The following is a 23,668-nucleotide window of genomic DNA, read 5'->3' as shown; positions in this document are numbered from 1 at the left end:
ACCACTTTTAATCAGAGATATTTTAACGCAACATACTGCAATATATTTTACTTCCATTTTTCATTAGACATCCGGATGCTCTAACGTAACATCTTTGTAATTTTGTCTAATAACTGTAAATTTGTGTGCTAGCTGATGATGGCCAAGATAGGCCGAAACTGGTACTAGTGCAATAATTCATTCACAATAAATGTATTGATCGGTGGAACATTTATCTTGTCTATTACACAGACATCATTGTAACCCGTCAAACAAGTAGCCTTTCATGTGGACATATAACAAATTGAGTTCCATTACAGATGATCAGTTATGGGTAGCCGAGTACAAGGATCATACAAGAGTTTTGGAGAAATGCAGAGAACTAGTACGTTAAATAATCCCACAAACACCACATACCGCCTTCATTCCCGTGACTAGCCAACTTCCGTCTAGTGACTGACACTTAGGAGCCGTCATCGGCTATATTCGTTGTTACTCGGCTTGTAGAGCCGAACGCATCATGTCGTCACAACTTCCGCTCATCTTTGATTCTTTGAGAATCTGGGAATGAAATAATTAATTTACTGTATTACTGAATTATAAAAAAGTCATGAATAACTACGTGTGCCCAGTATGTTCTACCGGTACATCCCTTAATTATAGACAGACTTGACTTTATTTCCTTTCTTGTAGTGTATGCTTTCCCTAAGATCCCGCACAAAAATATGTTTTCTCTCAATATGTAGCTTACGGTAGTCAGATGAAGTTTGTTAAAACGAGGACTTCATTTTTGAGAATTCTTGAGTGAAATTATTAATGAAGCTAGCGTATGATTTAATTCTAAAGTAGTCATGAATAACTTGGTGTACTCAACATGTGTTCTACATGCTTTAATTATAGAAAATTGAATCGTCATTTTAAGATGAAACATTCAAGTAAAGCAGCGATATTTACATGTAACTTCTGCATCTACAATATTATATGGGCTTCCATCATAACGATATGATAATGTGAATATTTGTAAGTAGATGTATGTCTTTTATAATAATATTAAACACTTATTTTCTGTATAGGATGTTAGAGAAATAATGCATGTGTACAAAGTAGCATTAGAACTGATTATAAACTGAACACACAGTGGCATTGTGAGCCTGAGCCTATAATTATGTTCACAATACTCCGCGATACTCTGAGCTCGAGGAAAGTGAAAAGCCTTAGATTTGAAAAGGTCAAGTAGAGGGAGGGTGTGTGTAAATGTCCTGCCACGACGATAATGCGTGATTTTAGCCAATGACAGCCCCTGAAAGTCAGGTGCTAGAACAAAAATGACTAGCCGTTCCTAAACTATTGCCACCGAAGCAGTGCTGATAAATTCCCATGGAATTCATTCTTTGCATTTAAAATGTACAGAATGACAGTTTATCAATTCTTGTATTTTCACTGAACATTATTTGTACTTTTAATTTAATTACAGCATCTTTGTACTGAACGGTTTGCACTTTAGAAATGCGGTTGTTTTCATTCCTGTGCGGGGTGGTGAAAAACTGGCAGCGTTGCGTCAGACATCAAAGCCTGCAAACTCGAAAGCCATTTAACGCTGGTGTTTTATTGTAGTGTATTACGTGTTTAACGTTTCTGTGTTATGCTTCAGAAAATTGGCCGAATGAAACAAACAAATCCGCACAAATTGACTGATGCGAGTAAAAAACAGTGTACTCTTTCAGATTTCTTCGTAACAAAAAGTGAGTGAATGTGAGAAAACACTTGATGGAAGTGCTGAGTGTAGTGTTCAGGACGACAATGACCAGTGTGAAATTTATGGTGTTCAAATCAATGATAAGTCAAACATTAAAAATACGCTGAAATTTCAACTGTCAGGCAAACGGAAATGTCAGCAATTGTAGCTTGAATTACTGCTGTGGCTGCGCTATGAAGAAGGAATTGCGAAGTGTGGACTGTGCAGTAAATTTCCTAGTATTGCCGATCAAAATTCTGAAGTTGTATCTGGATTTTCAGGACCATTTAAACTGGAAAATTGTAAAAAACACAAAAATCCTACCCTCACTCGAAGTGTCAGGAGGCTGAAAGTTTCAAGAAAAATCCCAAATGTGCACCTTTAGCTAAGTGCATAAAGAAAATGCATGCTAATATGTTACAGCATATGTATGCATTGTTCATGGCATCTTACCATATTGCAAAAAATAACAGACCCTACGCTGATTTTGAAGGTTAGGTTGCATTGTTGAGCAAGTTGAATGTTACTGATCCAGAGAAGTAAGAAGTAAAAATGCAGATAATTTATTTCATACATTGCCTCAGATCTTCGTGAAGATTTGGTATGCAAAATTAAGGAAAGTTCATATGTCAGTATCTTACTTCACGGATCAACAGATAAATCTGATAATGAGGAGCTCATACCTTATATTCGCTTTTTAAAAGAAAATAAAGTAAAGGAGACATTTCCTTCTATTTTGTCACTGGAGGATGCAACAAGTGATGGCTATATGGAAGCTCTAGAAACAGAATTGCTTCAGTTAAGGCTTGGAGAACTCTTCACAGGTACAAAACTAATAGGTATAGGGACTGATGGAGCACCATGTATGACTGGTGTTCGTAATGGTTTGGTAACAAAAATATCTGAAAAAATTGAGAACTTGGTAAACATTCACTGTGTTGCACATCAACTCCAACTCACCGTTCTTCACTCACTGAAAAATGTGAAACTTAAAATCATTGATGAAATTGATTCTACACTCGGGAAACTATGTAAGTTTTATTGACATTCGCCAAAACGACTTCGCGAACTGAAGAAAATTTCGGAGTTGCTGGAATGTGAAATATCTAAATTGCAGTACTTACACCAAGTTAGGTGGGTAGCAAGCAAATTAAATGCTTTGCATGCAGTTGTCAAAGACTGGGAATGCCTAGTGGTGCATTTGGAGAATATTTCTGAAGGTAAAGGTGAAGAAGGAATCACGGCTGAAGGTCTTCTAAAGAAGATCAAGGACTTCAAATTTGTCATCACAATTCACTTCTTGTATGATTATCTGAGTATATTCAAAAGACTTTCACACTTGTATTTCAGAGGCATGATCTGACTTTTACGTCAGATAAGAGTGAATGTAAATAATGCAATTAATTCATTGCAGCAACTTCAGAACACCAAGGGCCCAATGAAAGAAAAGTTTGTTTCTGCTACAACACTTTCAGGAGTTTTCAGTGGAATACAGTTATCAGGTGTGTCGGGTAAGAATTTCATGAGCGACAAGTAACATATTTGGCAAGCAGGATTAACTTTCTGAAAGACACATTTCTTCAAAATGAAGATATTCAAAGTGTCAATGGTGTTTTTGACACATATTCCTGGCCATCAGGAAAACAATAGGAAAATTATTGCATCAGTGAAATACAGCTTCTTGCAACTCATTTCTCAAAACACCTTCAAATTGAGGAGAACAACGTAGAAGACGTACTGAACGAGTGGTACGAGTTCAAAGTAGTCGGGAAAAGTCTTCCACTGAGTGATCTACTTGAAAAATCACGAACTGTGAAAGGACGATTTCCGATTTTAGGAAAGCTCCTCAGTATAGTGGCAACAATTCCTGTATTGACCTCATCATGTGAGCGAGGGTTCAGCAAAATTAATATTCTTAAACACAAACTGCGAACCAAGCTTGCCGTGAAAAACTTAAAGTGACCTCATGATGATAACTTTCAATGGACTGTCTATAAAGGACTTTGATGCAACAAAATGTATTGATCGTTGGTGTTTTGGTGGGAAATCAAACAGGCACATGTAGTATAATTTCAAAAGACTCTGACCTTGAAGGCGACTGGTGACTATTTGGGTTAGATTTTTTAAAATATAAATTGTTTCTATTCCATACTTATATGAACTGATAGACTAAACGACCTAAGGACACATTTCAAAAACAATACGCAGCTTTATCCTGTGGTTTTTATAATGTTTATTTGCAAAAAATGTGCTGGCTCCTGATAAAAAGGGGCTGGCTACTGAATTATTTCTATTTTTTTCTACCCCTGATTGTACATAATGTATGATTTAATTACCATTAATAAAAGAGTAGATTGCTTTGTAGCCCAGATTTGTTCCTCCATTTGCATAAAATCGAATCATAAGGGAAGGTCCAGTAGTGAGAATTACAGGTGGACGAAATACTGAACCACTGCTAATTTCCATTCGCTGTCCGTTTGAGTCGTAGAACTAAAATAGAAAAGAAATACATCAAGTAAAGTAACAGAAGAGATATAATCCATAAATCTATATTAAAAAGTAAACATTTTTATCAAATACCAATCAAAATATCACTTTTAAAACTCAGAAAAAAAGTTACTTCCCATAGTTACCAAAAAAACTTTTAATCAAATTAAATGTTATTTTCATAATGTTCTCCTAGTATTTTAAGCAATATTTGCTAAATAAATATTGAAAGCATTATTTGAGATTAAAACCGTTGTCTTTATAGGGCTGCAGGGTTCAACCCACTGGATTTATTTTTATTTTTTATTATTTTATTTTTTTCACACAATCTGTGTACCTGGAGAGTATATATGGCCCAAAAATGTGAGTATGACAATATGTCATATGAAGTAAATTGAAAAATTATAAGAGCAACATGTCATATACGTCTGTAAACAGCAGTCGTCGTGTTTACCTGTGTATTTTTATAAAACTTTATCTTTCACATTTCCAATACCTGACACTTAAAAAATTGATACTGTTATACCACTGTAAATATATGATACAACTATGAACACTATACCAGAAGTATTTCAAGGAAAGATGTGTTATAACATTATGTAGTCTCATAAAACTTTATCTTTTGCATTTCCATTACCTGGCACTTAAAAAAATATTAGAAACAAAGCATTCATACTGTTTATACTGTTATACAGCAGTATATATATGATACAACTCTTTACATGATACCAGAAACATTTCAAGGAAAAATATGTTATAATATTATTTAGTCTCATCTTGTTATTGAAACAGAAGTGGAACTCATTTAAAAGTGCAGCTACTAAGGCCAAATTACAGATTAAGAGTGCAAAATGCTTATACCTTACGTGCTGTATTTAAGTATCTTTACTGTGTTTTTGTAGTGCTTTTAAATATAATGAAGGTTATCATACCGCCATAAACAGTGAAGTTTAGTAAGTCTTTTAACTTTACCATAATACTTCAATTTCAACCACTTTATAATATACGTCATATTTCAAGAAAGTATACTTGACGATAGAAATGTAGGTAAATTTCAGTGTGAAGGTTCCTTTGGAGGTTTAAACATTATTTTGTATATTTAAAAATGTAATTAAGCATTAAATAAACACTTGAGAAACTATGCACGACACCTGATGATGAAATTCAATTGATATTTTGAGAACCTATAATTAGCTCAACAGGGACCTTATACAGCTTGCCGTCCACCATGCTAATAACCTAATTTGAAGTACTTATTACTCTAATTCAAAGTATTATGTGAACGAGCATAGCAACCTTTCCTTTTTAAAAGTAGATTTTTATTTCTGTAGAACTACAAAGATTAGAAAATTTAGAAATGTACATTCAGAAATATAAAAAGAAAGAGGAGCACAATAACTGGGAGACTTCTGACATCATTAACTAATTCCTACATGTGTACAGAGTTATCATTTGGAGTTCTGTTAATGGCATAACAATTTCACCATGTTTTCCTCCATGATAATGTGTTTACTGTTTGGAAAGGTGAGAAAAACTAAGTATCCAATCCCACAGGTAACAACATTTATTCCACAAAAGCTATCTCCAAGGAGGCCGATGTACACCTAATCCGAAATGTTGGTGCTACTGATGGATTATTTCCAGCAAAATTTGAAGAAATAAGAGGATTTTAGGGTTCAAATTATAACGGCATAACAGTCAAATTAAAAGTGATTTTCCTGGGTTATAAGAACAAGTAAGAATGAGACCTGCGTAAAATTAAGATCCACACATAGCAGTCCAGGCGTTTTCGAGGCTAGCGACACTGTGCGTGTATGAAACATAATTCGTGAGCTTCTGGATGAAGAAATAGATCTACCCACGTGTAAGGGATTTCACCAAAACCTATGAAGGAAAAAATGTATGCGTAACATCAGTGCAATGGCCTCAATTTTTGAAGCAAGGTCAGCTAATTTCATGTGAAGAAATCTTATGGGTTCAGAAAAGGAGCCTGGTCACCACAGAATTGCGTGGGAACTTTGGCGCCAAGGCACTAGGTTACTTAAGCTTGCAAGGGTGGAAACAAAGGATTGCTTCTGCAGCTGTCTCATGAGCATACAGTAGTACACGACAACCAATGTCAGAATTCGGACTTAGATATTTTGAGAAGTACTATAAAGTGTGAATCTGTAATTATTGTAGTAATCAATCAATACTGATCTGCATTTAGGGCAGTCGCCCAGGTGGCAGATTCCCTATCTGTTGCTTTCCTAGCCTTTTCCTAAATGATTTCAAAGAAATTGGAAATTTATTGAACGTCTCTTTTGGTAAGTTATTCCAATCCCTAACTCCCCTTCCTATAAATGAATATTTGCCCCAGTTTGTCCTCCTGAATTCCAACTTTATCTTCATATTGTGATCTTTTCTACTTTTATAAATGCCATTCAAACTTATTCGTCTACTAATGTCATTCCACGCCATCTCTCCGTTGACAGCTCGGAACATACCACTTATGAACATTAAAACAAGAATAATAGTTAACACCACCTTTCCAATAGATAAGTATTGGGTATTGGAAAGGTGGTGTTAACTATTATTCTTGTTCTAATGTTCATATCTGATGTCCAATACGGTCTACAATGAGATTTATTACTTGTAACATACCACTTAGTCAAGCAGCTCTTCTTCTTTCTCTCAATTCTTCCCAACCCAAACTTTGCAACATTTTTGTAACGCTACGGTACTCTTTTGTCGGAAATCACCCAGAACAAATTGAGCTGCTTTTCTTTGGATTTTTTCCAGTTCCTGAATCAGGTAATCCTGGTGAGGGTCCCATACACTGGAACCATACTCTAGTTGGGGTCTTACCAGAGACTTATATGCCCTCTCCTTTACATCCTTACTACAACCCCTAAACACCCTCATAACCATGTGCAGAGATCTGTACCCTTTATTTACAATCATATTTATGTGATTACCCCAATGAAGATCTTTCCTTATATTAACACCTAGATACTTACAATAATCCCCAAAAGGAACTTTCACCCCATCAACGCAGGAATTAAAACTGAGAGGACTTTTCCTATTTGTGAAACTCACAACCTGACCTTTAACCCCGTTTATTAACATACCATTGCCTGCTGTCAATCTCACAACATTTTCGAGGTCACGTTGCAGTTGCTCACAATCTTGTAACTTATTTATCACTCTATAGAGAATAACATCATCCGCAAAAAGCCTTACCTCCAATTCCACTCCTTTACTCATATCATTTATATATATAAGAAAACATAAAGGTCTGATAATACTGCCTTGAGGAATTCCCCTCTTAATTATTACAGGGTCAGATAAAAAGCTTCACCTACTCTAATTCTCTGAGATCTATTTTCTAGAAATATAGCAACCCATTCAGTCACTCTTTTGTCTAGTCCAATTGCACTCATTTTTGCCAGTAGTCTCCCATGATCCACCCTATCAAATGCTTTAGACAGGTCAATCGCGATACAGTCCATTTGACCTCCATATTCAAAGATATATCTTGCTGGAATCCTACAAGTTGAACTTCAGTGGAATAACCTTTCCTAAAACCAAATTGCCTTCTATTGAACCAGTTATTAATTTCACAAACATGTCTAATATAATCAGAAAGAATGCCTTTTCAAAGCTTACATACAATGCATGTCAAACTTACTGGCCTGTAATTTACAGCTTTATGTCTATCACCCTTTCCTTTATACACAGGGGCTACTATAGTAACTCTCCATTCATCTGGTATAGCTCCTCCAACCAAACAATAATCAAATAAGTACTTCAGATATGGTACTATATCCCAACCCATTGTCTTTAGTATATCCCCAGAAATCTGATCAATTCCTGCCGCTTTTCTAGTTTTCAACTTTTGTAACTTATTGTAAATGTCATTATTATTATATGTAAATTTTAATACTTCTTTGGCCTTAGTCTCCTCCTCTATCTCGACATTATCCTTGTAACCAACAATCTTTACATATTGCTGACTGAATACTTCTGCCTTTTGAAGATCCTCACATACACACTCCCCTTGTTCATTAATTATTCCTGGAATGTCCTTCTTGGAACCTGTTTCTGCCTTAAAATACCTATACATACCCTTCCATTTTTCACTAAAATTTGTATGACTGCCAATTATGCTTGCCATCATGTTATCCTTAGCTGCCTTCTTTGCTAGATTCAATTTTCTAGTAAGTTCCTTCAATTTCTCCTTACTTCCACAGCCATTTCTAACTCTATTTCTTTCCAGTCCGCACCTCCTTCTTAGTCTCTTTATTTCTCTATTATAATAAGGTGGGTCTTTACCATTCCTTACCGCCCTTAAAGGTACAAACCTGTTTTCGCATTCCTCAACAATTACTTTAAATCCATCCCAGAGTCTGTTTACATTTTTATTTACCGTTTTCCACCGATCATAGTTACTTTTTAGAAACTGCCTCATGCCAGCTTTATCAGCCATATGGTACTGCCTAATAGTCCTACTTTTAAAACCTTCCTTTCTATCACATTTATTTTTAACTACCACAAAAACAGCTTCATGATCACTAATACCATCTATTACTTCAGTTTCCCTATAAAGCTCACCTGGTTTTATCAGCACCACGTCCAGGATATTTTTCCCTCTGGTTGGTTCCATTACTTTCTGAATCAGCTGTCCTTCCCATATTAACTTATTTGCCATTTGTTGGTCATGCTTCCTGTCGTTCGCATTTCCTTCCCAATTGAAGTCGATAACTTTAATTATCAGTACTCTGATCTGCAAACTAAGTGAACTTCATAATGTAAGGTAAATTTTTAAACTTAGATCAGTGTAGAGTATTCAAGACTATGGAGGTGAAGTTTATAACATGCAGGCACACACATTTTATCTCAGATGGTAACATTATTTGTTTTCATTGGGAACAGAAGGGGAGTTGGAAAGAAAACACCTAGTGGGAATAACCGTATAGGAGCTGTCTGAAATCACGGGCGATGAGAGTAAGACACGTGCAGTTATGGACTAACGGGAATATTAATCTGTGAATGAATTTATCGCGAATCCATATGTCTGAGGAAGTGTTTCTTTTTGTCCTGTGTCAAAAGAACGTAATCTGTAAAAAGTGTTATTGAAAGGAAAATTGTGTTTTTTTTAATGATGGAGCTGAGAATCAGTATATTAAATATATCCTTTCAAAAGGGAACATGCAGAAATAAATCCTAATGGGACTGCAGGCAGAGCCAAGTGAGGAACTGCATCATAAGGTTAGTAAAATGTATATACTGTAAGTTAGAATGTAATGTTATGTTTGTTTTATTTGCGGCTGCGTAATGCCATTTTCATTTTGTATTGTCCGCCTCTGTAGCATAATGGTTAGTGTTATTAGCTGCCGTCCTTGGGGACCCAGGTTCGATTCCCGGTACTGCCAGAAATTTAAGAATGGCAGGAGGGCTGGTATGTGGTTGAAATGGTACATGCAGCTCACTTACATAGGGGGTGTGCCTGAAAAGAGTTGCACCACCTCTGTATGAGGGCATGAGTTTGCATTTGCACTTTGTATTAAGTAGACCTCATTTTCTTAGCATTCGGAGAACATGTGTGCATGTAAAATAATGTATTAGCATAGTGAGGGAGTCGCATTCATGTATTATAGCACCCAACAGTTTGTTCATTTGAGTGTTCCAAGATCGTGTCCAGAGAAAATTCAAGTGGAGAATTTAATAATAATAATAATAATAATAATAATAATAATAATAATAATAATAATAATAATAATAATAATAATAATAATAATAATGTCATGAATTTCAGAGGTATCATTTCCTTGCGAGATATGGTTATTAAATTTTTTTGTAGATTTTCCCATTGTGTAACGTGCCATGTTCGTCATCATTTCTGTGGTGTTCTGAATATTTTGACGAAGTTCAGGCTAAGATATCTGAGAGTAGTGTAATATTTTTCAGCAAAAATATGATAGGTATTTGTGTTAACATAGTGGGAATCAGCTGATTTAAGTCTCAAGTAGTATTTTTGGTCCAGTGAGTGGAATGTATCCAGGTTGTGGTTTAGCCCAGTGTGTACACAATTTTTGGGACAGGGTATAGCTAGTAAGCCCTTTTGTCTTTGGTGAGCGTTGCCGCATGTTCAGTATTGCGTGTGCACAAGTTTTTGATCCATGGTTCAGCCTAGAGGACACACGTGATAACTGTTAGAGTCTGAAGTGATTTTGTGAATTTTATTCTTTGGATCGTATCCCGCAAAAACTGTATGTTCTTCAAAACTTGCTCATTGATGTTCAAATGAAGTTTATTTGATGTAGATCATTCTATGGCCTCAATGATTTGAATTTACGGAGTTGATGGGAAGATTGTGGTATACATCTCGTGTCTCACTTTTTAATCATATTTAACTTCATGTGTTGTTCACTATTTTTTGTCTGGGAAAGTTGTAGATTAACCCTAGTTTTGTAAGTAAAAGGATAGCAGTATTTTCATAAAGGTTTAGGACACATTTCTTGTGTGTAGAACAGTGAAGTCAATTTAGTATTTCAGTTTTCTGTCAGTAGCGGTGTATTTGGATTGTAAAGTTTTCTCATTGAAGGTGTGTCATATCCTTAATAATAACCACCAGGTTGGCAGGTTGAATCAGTTAGAAAGTATGACCTATCATAGTGACGGTGGGGTTTCAAATTTGAGAGGCAATCTATAATGATAGTGGTGGCTTTTTGCAGATGATGTTATTCTGTATAGAGTAATAAATAAGTTACGACATTGTGAGCAACTGCAACGTAACCTCAATAATGTTGTGAGATGGACAGCAGGCAACGGTATGTTAATAAACGGGGTTAAAAGTCAGGTTGTGAGTTTCACAAATAGGAAAAGTCCTCTCAGTTTTAATTACTGCGTTGATGGGGTGAAGGTTCCTTTTGGCAATCATTGTCAGTATCTAGGTGTTAATATAAGGAAAGATCTTCATTGGGGTAATTACATAATTGGGATTGTAAATAAAGGGTACAGGTCTCTGCACATTGTTATGAGGGTGTTTAGGGGTTTAGTAAGGATGTGAAGGAGAAGGCATATACGTCTCTGGTAAGACCCCAACTAGAGTATGGTTCCAGTGTATATGACCCTCACCAGGATTACCTGATTCAAGAACTGGAAAAAATCCAAAGAAAAGCAGCTCGATTTGTTCTGGGTGATTTCCGACAAAAGAGTAGCGTTAAAAAAATGCTGCAAAGTTTGAGCTGGGAAGAATTGGGAGAATGAAGACGAGCTGCTCGACTAAGTGGTATGGTTTGAGCTGTCAGCGGAGGGATGGCGTGGAATGACATTAGTAGACGAATAATTTTGAGTGGCGTCTTTAAAAGTAGGAAAGATCACAATATGAAGATAAAGTTGGAATTCAAGAGGACAAATTGGGGCAAATATTCATTTATAGGAAGGGAAGTTAGGGATTGGAATAACTTACCAAGGGAGATGTTCAATAACTTTCCAATTTCTTTGAAATAATTTAGGAAAAGGCTAAGGAAAATAACAGACAGGGAATCTGCCACCTGGACAACTGCCCTAAATGCAGATCAGTATTGATTGATTGATTGATTGATTGATTGATTGATTGATTGAACTCTTCAGCCTACTCAATGTTATATTTAGTTTATTGTTTAAAACATTTTTTGTGGGATATTTCATTCTATTTTTAAACAGTGTTGTCTTAAAAGGATACTAGGTCACAGGATGTTATATAAGTTATTAAGTTGATGATTGACAGCTGTTTCTGATCCTAAAAGTATCTTTTTAAAAGTTTTTTCATGGTGGTTGTTATTAATAACAATAACACGTGTATCATACTTATTTATGCCACGTTATGGCTTTCTGGCTGAAATAAATTCTTAATTAAGTTATTAAATTCTATTGATGTAGTATTATATTATTTCTGATAAGTCACTATTGTTCTGATGGTATTGAATTTAGCAGTAAAAATATAAACTGTTGACAGTGCTCTTAATTATTTTCTTCTATTTCTTTTTATGCATCAGACCATGCATGGAAAGTACCAAATTTGTGGGATATACACCAATAGCGAAGAGTTCCGGCAGCAGGGAATCTTATCTTATTTCACCATTTCCCTGTTCCTAGATGTGATATTTGCAAAGAGTGGCTGGACATTGTGGGAATGCGAAAGTTGCGGCAGCTATCTTCAAAGCAGCTGAGGAACCACACTATGTGTTGGAGACATTTTCGCCGCTCCAGCTATCCAGGAACTCTATCAAAGATACTGTCTCTGATAGAAGTAAGTAATTATTATCATTATTAATATTATTAATGTTCACAGTATTGTGACCTATCAAATTTTTCTGTGGTTCATTTCAAATTGCTCTCTGGAGGTAATTATGGTAAATTCATCAGTGGCAGACGAGGTTGAACCTCGCTTCTCATAATGAAAGTTACTGTAATGCCCGTCATACCTGGTCTTGCCTTACCTAGTGAGTTGAAATTTGTACATCTCTTAGAGGCAGAGTGTAGCTAAAATTCTGAACATTTGAATGTACCTTTTTAAAATTTTTGTCCATGTTCCTCTCAGCATGTAGGGATCTACATTTGGAGTCAGTGAATATCAAATTTGCAATAACAGTAAGTTTTTCTTCATTAATTTCAACCAAACATGAACAGAGCAAAATCAGTCCTTTAATATCCCTCAATACAGTCTAGTGCTTAACAAATTTGAATGGACAACGTGCTCAGTATAATTTTATTCCTGTTATTCCTACCTTAAGAACTGTAGGAGGACCATAATAACTTTAGATATTTATGAATGATGATGTAATGAGATTTGAAAATCAATACCCTGCACTCACTGTAGTAGGGGAAAAAATTCATATCTTACTTAGTGATTTTTTGCCATATAGATGTGCCTCGACATGAGTCTGGTCCTCGGTCAGGTCCTTCAGCTGCTACGAGTTCTGCTGCTGCTACTGCTGCTCCCACTGCCTCCACTCCTCCTGTCACCGGTACAGCTGCTATTTCTACCACTGTTACTCCCACTTGTAGAATTGCTGTTTCTACTATTACAGCCAATAGCGATACTGTTGAACCCTTACCAATATGCTTAATTCCTTTTCATTTCCTACAGGCATTGGTGCAGGTTTCTTCAGTGTGTTAGAATCTCGAGTCAGAACTGTGAGTAGGCTAGTGATCAAAAAGTTTGGTCCCTCATTTTTAAAGAAAGTTTCTTTGTCTGCTAGACTTCATTACAATGTGACTTTGGATTAAATTGATGGGTACAAAGACTATGGACACCTAGTACGTACCAACAGATTTGCTGATCATGCCTTGGTGTTCGTGGTTAGAGGTCTCCTCAGAAAATGGAAGCAACCTGTTGCTTAATTTTTCGGCAGAGCCACTTTACCCCCTGAGAAACTTGAAAGTTTTGATAAAGGATGTCATTTGTGCTTTGCAGAAAACTGGCTTAGAAATTGTGGCAAGTGTGTTGCTACCAGGGTCCCACAAATACCAGGAATGAGTAGCCAGTAGTACTATGTAAAAATAAATATGATAAAATTTCAAGTATTCCCCTCAGGCTACTAAAAATCATATTAGACAGGTAAACATTAACTACAAAAAATGAACTATTTTAGTTTTAACACGAAGACGTAACAAAGTACTGCAGTTTGAAGTTCTAGTGTTCTAGTGCTCGTTCATAATCACTCGGTTGATGTGAAGAGCAAGACGGGTTTGTTACGTCCCGCGGAATCGAGTGTTCGCATGAGATTCCACGCTAATCCAGACACTGCTCGTGCACGACACTACGTGATAAGCTCAACTCCGATGTAACTCGCGCAATTATGCTGACAATAATGAAGATTTTTCATTTAAATAAACAGTTTTACAGTGTTTACATTTTAATTTGGAACACATAATGACTGAAATATGTGTAGCCTCTGTAGCTCAGGTGGCAACACGCCGGCCTCTCACCGCTGGGTTTCGTGGTTCAAATCCCGGTCCCCCCATGTGAGATTTGTGCTGGACAAAGCGGAGACGGGAAAGGTTTTTCTCCGGATACTCTGGTTTTTCCTGTCATCTTTCATTCCAGCAACACTCTCCACTATCATTTCATCTGTCGGTCATTAATCATTGCCCCAGAGGAGTACGACAGGCATCGGCAGCCAGCACAAGTCCTATCCTCGCAGCAAGTTGGGGCCTCATTCATTCCATCCCAGACCTGGTCAATGACTGGAAAACAGGTTGTAGGTTTTCAGTGACTGAAATATGTATTAATATTACATAAACCGAGTGAGTTAGGAGCGCGCAGGTGCAAGCTTGTATTCAGGAAATAGTGGGTTCGAACCCCACTGTCGGCAGCACTGAAGATGGTTTCCGTGGATTCCCATTTGCACACCAGGTAAATGCTGGGGCTGTACCTTAATTAAAGGCCATGGCCGCTTTCTTTCTACCCCTAGCACTTTCCTATCCCATGGTCGCCATAAGACTTATCTGTGTCAGTATGACGTAAAGTAACTTGAAATATTATGTAACAAGCAGATATCTAGGTTATGATAGCCAGGCGATCAGTGAAAGGTCCTAGGGAGAACACTGTGTGTGGGTTAAATATTGTTGAAGACTTCAAATTCAACAATTTCAATTTCAATAGTCAAGTTGATGCATTGTGCTGTAACAACCTGACGTACTTAATACGCTCCGTACGAAAAATCCTGAACATTTCTTCCAACAAATGTTTCAATGGAATTATAACATCAACTTGACTATCTTTTAGATCTATTCGACTACCACATAATTTCCGAACTCCGCTAGCTTTGACATACGTTTTATCATAAGCAACGCCTCTACAGAAGTTCCATTTTCTTCTCGACGTTCAGATATTCCAACCATATACCATATACATTGTAACTTGTTTATTACATTCACACTTCCGTTTTAAATAACTGACAGTGATTTTACCACCTTGGATTCAACTTGGGAATTGAAGAAACATCCCCCTTTGATGATTGTGTTTATACTCAAGGCCATCACAGTCTTAATGATATTATAAAAATATGGATCCATTTTAGTTTTAAACTCTCAAAATTTCATGTTTAATCACGTTTTAATCTTCAAAACTGTTAATTCACTCTCTTTTAACATACTTTGGTGCATTATCGTTGTTTTAGATGTTATTGTATAATGTTTTACGAAATCATTTTTCAACATTTTAACCTATAATTTATAAGTATATGTATCATTTTTAAGATTGATATAGGCTGATGATGCCCGTAAGGATGGTGAAACATGTACCTTTGACTTTTATGTATTATGTATAAAAAAATATTTGACCATATGAAATAGTGGATCATATTGTATTGTATTGAACAGGTGGACTTATAATATTGTAATAATACTTGAGACATACGTCAACTTCAATACGGAACCAAAATGAGAATAGTTACTTGTAATAAGTGGTATGTTCCGAGCTGTCAGCGGAGATATGGTGTGGAATGACATTACTAGACGAATAAGTTTGAGTGGCGTTTATAAAAGTAGGAAAGATCACAATATGAAGATAAAGTTGGAATTCAAGAGGACAAACTGGGGCAAATATTCATTCATAGGAAGGGGAGTTAGGGATTGGAATAACTTACCAAGGGAGATGTTCAATAAATTTCCAGTTTCTTTGAAATCATTTAGGAAAAGGCTAGGAAAACAACAGATAGGGAATCTGCCACCTGGGCAACTGCCCTAAAGCAGATCAGGATTGATTGATTGATTGATTGATTGATTGATTGATTGATTGATTGATTGATTGATTGATTGATTGATTGATTGATTGATTGATTGATTGAAATATATTATGCTCTCTCCTCTCTTATTTGCAGTTTGTATGCACATCTTCCTCTACAGAAGTATGTACTGGTACCTATTCAATGTCCAAGTAACTAAATTAATATTTGTGAATTTTGTGATATTGGTAACTCATTCATTTGATGTCATGGTAACAATTGTACAAACTTTTCTTACCATAGTTGTCCCCTTGTTGCTGGGGGCAGTAGAATAACACTCACGGCATCCCCTGCCTGATGTAAGAGGCGACTAAAAAGGGTCCCATGGGGCTCTGAGCTTGGGTAGGCATCCACGGAGCCCTTAGGTGAATTCTGGCATTGCTTCCGCTTATTTGTGCCAGGCTCCTCATTTTCGTCTATCAAAATCTCATCTACCTCTGTCAACAGCTGTTCTTTTCTGACTCCGACTGTATTACATATGGAGGCCTAGGGAGTCTTATCCTCACGCCCTTCGTGGCCCTGGTCTTACTTAGGCCGATACGTTCATTTTTTCGTAGTGTCGGCCCCCTTCCATTTCTTTTCTACGATTACTAATATATAGAGGATGGTTGCCTAGTTGTACTTCCTCTTGAAATAATAATCACCACCACCACTCTCATCACAGTCAGTACGATAAAATTGAATAAGACATAAATGATCAGAAATTGCATTCTTTATAACTTTTGTTATGTAGTTTTTTCGATAGGACCAATCATTCAGGGTGAATAAAATTATTTATAACCTACATTGTAGTGGCGTATTCCCCAACATAAAATGCCAATTTTCACTGAATTCTGTTCAGCCATTTTCTAGTGACAGAAATGATGAAAAAGTAACACCACTGGATAGTACGGGTCCCTATGATTAGTACATCTAGCTGAGGAACACCATAGGTTTGCATTGCCTGAGAAACGCCATAGGTGTGTATTGCATGTGCGCATTACATTACCTGTGAGTAGTACCAAAATGTGTGGAATAACGTGAGTCTACGCTACTTATGATTAGTATCGCAACATGACAAATACCATGGTTCTACTTTCATAGCGATAAGTACCATTATGAGGGGCTGATGACCTGGTTTTTGGACCCCATTAGATTACAAGCATCATCGATTCAGGACTGTGCTTTAGAAGCAGTCCCTTGGTTAGTAATACTATTGCTTAACGCTAGTTTCTGGGAATATGGGGCATTACAGGTCAGATCCACTGATTGTTCTAAATTCATATCCATCCATTCATTCTTCGTCATTGTGTTTTGAATCCTGTTCGGTGGATGATTTGGACTTTAAAATTATTATTATTATTATTATATTTTGTCTCATTTCGTACCATTAGGGGCCAATGACTTAGATGTTAGGCCCCTTTAAACAAAAAACATCATCATTTTAGGCAAGGAGATTTGTGGTGAAGGCGAGACGTTTGGGAGCCATGACATATACTAGGAACTGTCCTATCATTCGCCTTACTGCAGGAGAAAGGAAAACCATTCTCAGGATAGCCAGTGGTAGGGGAACAGCCCCTTTCTGTGTCCCAAATTCAGAGGTGTAGAGCCATGGCCACCCCTCCTCTACTCGGTTGGCTGGTCGGAGTGCAGTGCTGTCGGACCACGGATCAGCCCACTCTGCAACCACTGACACATATTTCTACCTTCGATATACAGTTTGTACAAATGGCACTGAATTTGAAGTGAGTTTCCACTGCCTGTGACTGGCATTTTGTCTAGGTCACAGCAAAGCCCCTTGCACTCGGTAATGTTGCGGAAGGTAGCAGCATATTGTTCATAATACTGTACATAAATTAGCGACCAATTCCTTGGACGTAGATCTTAATAGGTTGAGCTATCTTGTGACGTGTCATGGGATTGTTTTGTGCTGGATCAGGTGCCATATATTTGTACGTAGATGCTGATGCTACATATTTCTTTCAATTAGTTGGAACTCCTCCCCTGCGGATGGACTGAAGGGAAGCATTATTTGTACTTCCTGGGTGTTTAAGAGGGGAACAATCACGGAATCGGCAATCGCTTTCTTGTCTTTAAAGCCCATAAACATATTCATGATTCTATCCTTTTCCATGTAGCAGAGAAATTTAGATATATCTTACTGTCACATGAAATAGAACAATTTTAAGTACTGTAAATACAAGAAATGCATACAATTTTGTAGCTTGACATTGTTTATCATCTAAAATGCAGATGATTGATTGAATGATATATTGTGTTTTGATGCAATATGTAGGAACAGAGTACGTGCTATCATGTCTTGGTTTCTTCAAACACCACTCTGCCAGAGACTTGCCATCCACTAGCAGATAAAAAAGAAGTACAAATCTCAATATTCCTCAGTGTGTGGCCCTACGTGCCTCATTTGACAGACTGAAAGATGTATCACGTTGCAAGTTTCTTGAGATACCGGTAATACAAATGGTGTTGCCAAAAGCTTTTGACGTGTCAGTGCAACGTTAAACTGCAAAAAGAGAGAAAAGTACTTATTATGTTGTAACTTGTCAGTTCCAGTCCTTCTTTCATAAAGGAATGATTTTGTGTAGTATTGTATTGTTTTCTGGCTGATTAACACTACTGGATGTAACTTAATGAAATAATGATATACCGGTACTATGATCACAAAAAAATTGTGGACATTTCTACACAATTTTTATATCTGTAATACTGTGGATAGTAGGTATAATATAGCTCCATAAATCAAAAGATCATGTTTAATTTAAATTTACCTTTGAATACTACAAACTCCCACCTTAGCATATGAGTTTCCTTTAATCATTTTGGTTCATATGTATGACTTTCTTTCTTGCATTGTGTTTATATTTCATTTCCTGCGTAAGTGGCATATCTTGATACTATTGACTGTTGAGGTTGGATTAGATTGTGTTAAAGGGGACCGATGTATGAGGTAATGTTAGTGTCTATTTCTGTCGTAGTTAATCACAGATAAGGATTGCCAATCCCACTCACCTTCAGGTCACTTCCTTCCTTCCTTCCTTCCTTCCTTCATTCCTTCCTTCCTTTATTCCTTCCTCCCTCCCTCCCTTTGCGAGTTAGCTTCTTTTTCCTCAGAAGAAAAAAGAAGCACAGGCAAGACCGGTTAATCCCTTCCTTCATGGCTTTGTGTATTAGTAAAAATAAAATTATAATAAGCAGCACAGGCTGATAAGCTTCCTTCTCGTGAATAATAATAATAATCATAATCATAATAATAATAATAATAATAATAATAATAATAATAATAATAATAATAATAATAATAATAATAATAATATAGCACAGGCCAACTCCAGGTGTATCATTGTTCAGAATGAAGTATTTTAGAAAAAGGTAAGAGAAAGAAAGGAAAGAAAAAAGATATTCAAGAAAAGAAATTAATATACACTGACTGACAGAGCAAATGCAACACCAAGAAGGAGTGGTTCGAAAGGGATGAAAGTTGGGGAAAAAACAGCGACGGCACGGACGAATAATTGATGTTTGTTTCAAACCGATATGCAGGTTACACAATGCGCACGGCATCGACTCAGTAGGATGTAGGACCACCGCGAGCGGCGATGCACGCAGAAACACGTCGAGGTACAGAGTCAATAAGAGTGCGGATGGTGTCCTGAGGGATGGTTCTCCATTCTCTGTCAACCTTTTGCCACAGTTGGTCGTCCGTACGAGGCTGGGGCAGAGTTTGCAAACGGCGTCCAATGAGATCCCACACGTGTTCGATTGGTGAGAGATCCGGAGAGTACGCTGGCCACGGAAGCATCTGTACACCTCGTAGAGCCTGTTGGGAGATGTGAGCAGTGTGTGGGCGGGCATTATCCTGCTGAAACAGAGCATTGGGCAGCCCCTGAAGGTACGGGAGTGCCACCGGCCGCAGCACATGCTGCACGTAGCGGTGGGCATTTAACGTGCCTTGAATACGCACTAGAGGTGACGTGGAATCATACGCAATAGCGCCCCAAACCATGATGCCGCGTTGTCTAGCGGTAGGGCGCTCCACAGTTACTGCCGGATTTGACCTTTCTCCACGCCGACGCCACACTCGTCTGCGGTGACTATCACTGACAGAACAGAAGCGTGACTCATCGGAGAACACGACGTTCCGCCATTCCCTCATCCAAGTCGCTCTAGCCCGGCACCATGCCAGGCGTGCACGTCTATGCTGTAGAGTCAATGGTAGTCTTCTGAGCGGACGCCGGGAGTGCAGGCCTCCTTCAACCAATCGACGGGAAATTGTTCTGGTCGATATTGGAACAGCCAGGGTGTCTTGCACATGCTGAAGAATGGCGGTTGACGTGGCGTGCGGGGCTGCCACCGCTTGGCGGCGGATGCGCCGATCCTCGCTTGCTGACGTCACTCGGGCTGCGCCTGGACCCCTCGCACGTGCCACATGTCCCTGCGCCAACCATCTTCGCCACAGGCGCTGCACCGTGGACACATCCCTATGGGTATCGGCTGCGATTTGACGAAGCGACCAACTTGCCCTTCTCAGCCCGATCACCATACCCCTCGTAAAGTCGTCTGTCTGCTGGAAATGCCTCCGTTGACGGCGGCCTGGCATTCTTAGCTATACACGTGTCCTATGGCACACGACAACACGTTCTACAATGACTGTCGGCTGAGAAATCACGGTACGAAGTGGGCCATTCGCCAACGCCGTGTCCCATTTATCGTTCGCTACGTGCGCAGCACAGCGGCGCATTTCACATCATGAGCATACCTCAGTGACGTCAGTCTACCCTGCAATTGGCATCAAAGACTTTAATATTACTTATCTAGACTCACAGAGCGCGCTGATGCTAAGCGGAATATTGAACACTTCCGCGCATCGCCATTTTGCAGGCGCTTCAGTTTCGAATGCATGGCTAGCACGAGGTAATGTTTACAGACCCTTGCGTGTTCTCGATTTGAATCATGCCTGTTAGTGGGTCTGGTTTGGTATTATATGTGACGGAGTGATAATATTTTGTGAAATATTTTCAAGGAATGTGGGAGCTGATACATTACGTTAGTTAAATTGATCGGCAATATTAGGCCTAAAGTTAGGCATTACCTGTGGAATGGAAAGGAATTCACCCTCGTGAATATCTTATCTTATCTTATCGTCAATATGCAGCCTTAATTTTTACAGACTGCTATCAGAGGGGATCTGGAATTTCTTTTCACATGTGAGTAGTAATTGAACTGTTAAAAAATACTTTTATTTACCATAATCGAGAACTAAACAGGTTATAGGGTGGTTGATTCAGAGAACGTATTGACAAGAAATTTAAAATATTAAATTTAAAATATTTAGGCTTCTTTTTCTTGTTTGCCTTTTTCCAATTCATCAGGGATAATTGTTTAGAATTAAAAAGCTGTTCTGAAAAAGACTACATATTTTTCATACAAACTGTGTAGCGGTATTACAAATTTGATAAACCTGGGCCTAGAATCCGTAAGATATGATTGATACAACTTGATAAAACCTTCTAACATTAGGGTAAGGTATTGCTTCAAATGATCAATTATCTGAAAAATGATTTATTAGTATCGTATGTCTTAATTTCTCCAATTTTTCCCACTTGGTTTATAATAAAAGAATACAATTGTTAATACGCTATTCCAGAAAAAATCTGACAATATAAAGTCTAAACAAAGCTCATTACAATCTTGTCAATCCTAGTCAGCATTAGAAAACGCTAATCAAATTAACTTTTCACTATGATATTAATCTTTACTTTCAATTTCATTTTATTTTCTTTCTGGTGTAAATCATGGAGCTCATATTAGAGAAAAATCAGAATGCACTTTCAATTTTTATGTGCTCAGATAATATTAATTCAGAATGAGTTTGTAAAAGCAGCAATATTTAAGATGATATTATGAGGAGGGTTTTACATCTTAAATGATAACATTCTTACTTAAGCCTAACCGGGCGATTTGGCCGTGCGGTTAGGACCGCGCAGCTGTGAACTTACATCCGGGATATAGTGGGTTCGAGCCCCACAGTCGGCAGCCCTGAAGATGGTTTTCTGTGGTTTCCCATTTTCACACCAGGCAAATGCTGGGGATGTACTTTTAATTAAGGCCACGGGCTCTTCCCATTCCTAGGCCTTTCCTGTCCCATCGTCACCATAAGACCTATCTGTGCCGGTGCGACGTACAGCAAATTGTAAAAAATAAAACTTAAGCCTAAACCACGCAGAGAAACTCAAACTAACCCCAGACATTAATTTTATTTTAAGAAATACACATCATAAGACTAGCACCAGTGTAACGAATGTCAGGCAGCATTTATATAAATCCAGATCAAACAAACATGATAATTTAACTTCTACTCATCCGATTACGTTATTTCATATCCAAACCAAACTAAACTAAACCCTATGGCAGAACAGGCCCGAAAGGCCATGGCCTACCAAGCGACCGCTGCTCAGCTTGAATGCCTGCAGATTACGAGGTGTCAAGTGGTCAGCACGGCGAATCCTCTCGGCCGTTATGCCACCGTCAGATAGCTCCGCAATTGTAATCACGTACCGTATGCTGAGTGGACCTCGAACCAGCACTCAAACCCAGGTACAAATCTCTGACCTGGCCGGGGATTGAACCCGGAGCCTCCGGGTAAGAAATAGACACGCTGCCCCTTCACCGCAGAGCCGGCATTTCATATTCGGAAAATGATAAAACATGTATCTGATTGTTTTAGAAAGATTTCCGCAGTCATGTAAGTTTTAAACAATCTGTTCAGATAATTGAGCAAAATTTGCTGTGATGACTTATCTGAGAGAAATCATACGAAGTAAGCTATGTACCTTTCATACAAAGATTTTATTTCACAGGTTTCCTTTTTTGTTGATATTGAAGATTATAGTTATCGGTACAGGAGTTTGTAAATATTTAATTTATGTGTTCTCCAGTCTGCTGAGAGACGTGCAGTTTTTATCTCACGACATGTAATCATACTTAAGTTGTAGACAGCTTTTTGAACATGTCTTCGTATTTTCAATAAAGCTAAATAATTGTTGATCCTAGGTTTCTCAAGAGACAGATTGCCAGGCGATTCTCGTCCTTTGAGTCTGGCCTTCTTGCCATACGTACAATGTTCAAACACATCAGTTACAAACATGACATCCGCACTGATTTTCAACACCCGGCGCCATTGGTGGGCACGCTAGACGATAAGCCGAGTTGTCTGCATTCGGGAAGCGAGTGAGCGACATGATCATTTTCGAGGTACCGCTAGTGTACTTTTGTAGTAGTGTATTTTTCAGTCTTCTTATTCAGTCTGCTAAAGATTTCTTTTTTTTTTTAGGTGCGCCACCTATAGGCTATGCAAGGGATTTGTGCTATTTGAGTACATTGTTCAGTTTTTATACGGAAGTATATTTTAATATTACCACAGTCTTTATATTATATATAACTTATTTATTGCGTGTGTACACGGTAGTCGGTGTAGGCTGTCATTAATTTTATAAGGCGGATGTTTACATGTGTGCGAAATGTAAGTTAAAGCATAAATTCCATACGATCTCCGCGTCAAGCTGAGGAGCGCCCACAACATGGCGGTACGCGCATGGACATGTCTTCCCCAGTCACACGCTTCTGCGCAGCCAGCGGTGTGGGGCCTTGATTGGCATGAAGTTCTGACCACTCCTTCGTGGTGCTGCATTTGCTCTGTCTGTCAGTGTATTAA

The 23,668-nt window shown here is 37.9% G+C and overlaps 1 protein-coding gene across 1 annotated transcript in view; it reads right to left on the bottom strand.

Annotated features, from left to right (window-relative positions):
• Positions 1 to 23,668, bottom strand: part of Culd (CUB and LDLa domain) — a 374,725-nt gene that overhangs the window by 209,758 nt on the left and 141,299 nt on the right. The window contains exon 7 of the mRNA XM_068226057.1: positions 4,051 to 4,204. Coding sequence (XP_068082158.1) covers positions 4,051 to 4,204 — 154 coding nt within the window. The remainder of the gene's footprint in view (positions 1 to 4,050; positions 4,205 to 23,668) is intronic.

Source organism: Anabrus simplex, chromosome 2 (genome assembly GCF_040414725.1).
Source record: "Anabrus simplex isolate iqAnaSimp1 chromosome 2, ASM4041472v1, whole genome shotgun sequence".
NCBI lineage: Eukaryota > Metazoa > Arthropoda > Insecta > Orthoptera > Tettigoniidae > Anabrus > Anabrus simplex.
Note: the sequence above shows the minus strand (reverse complement) of the source record. Positions and strands in the feature narration are given on the sequence as shown.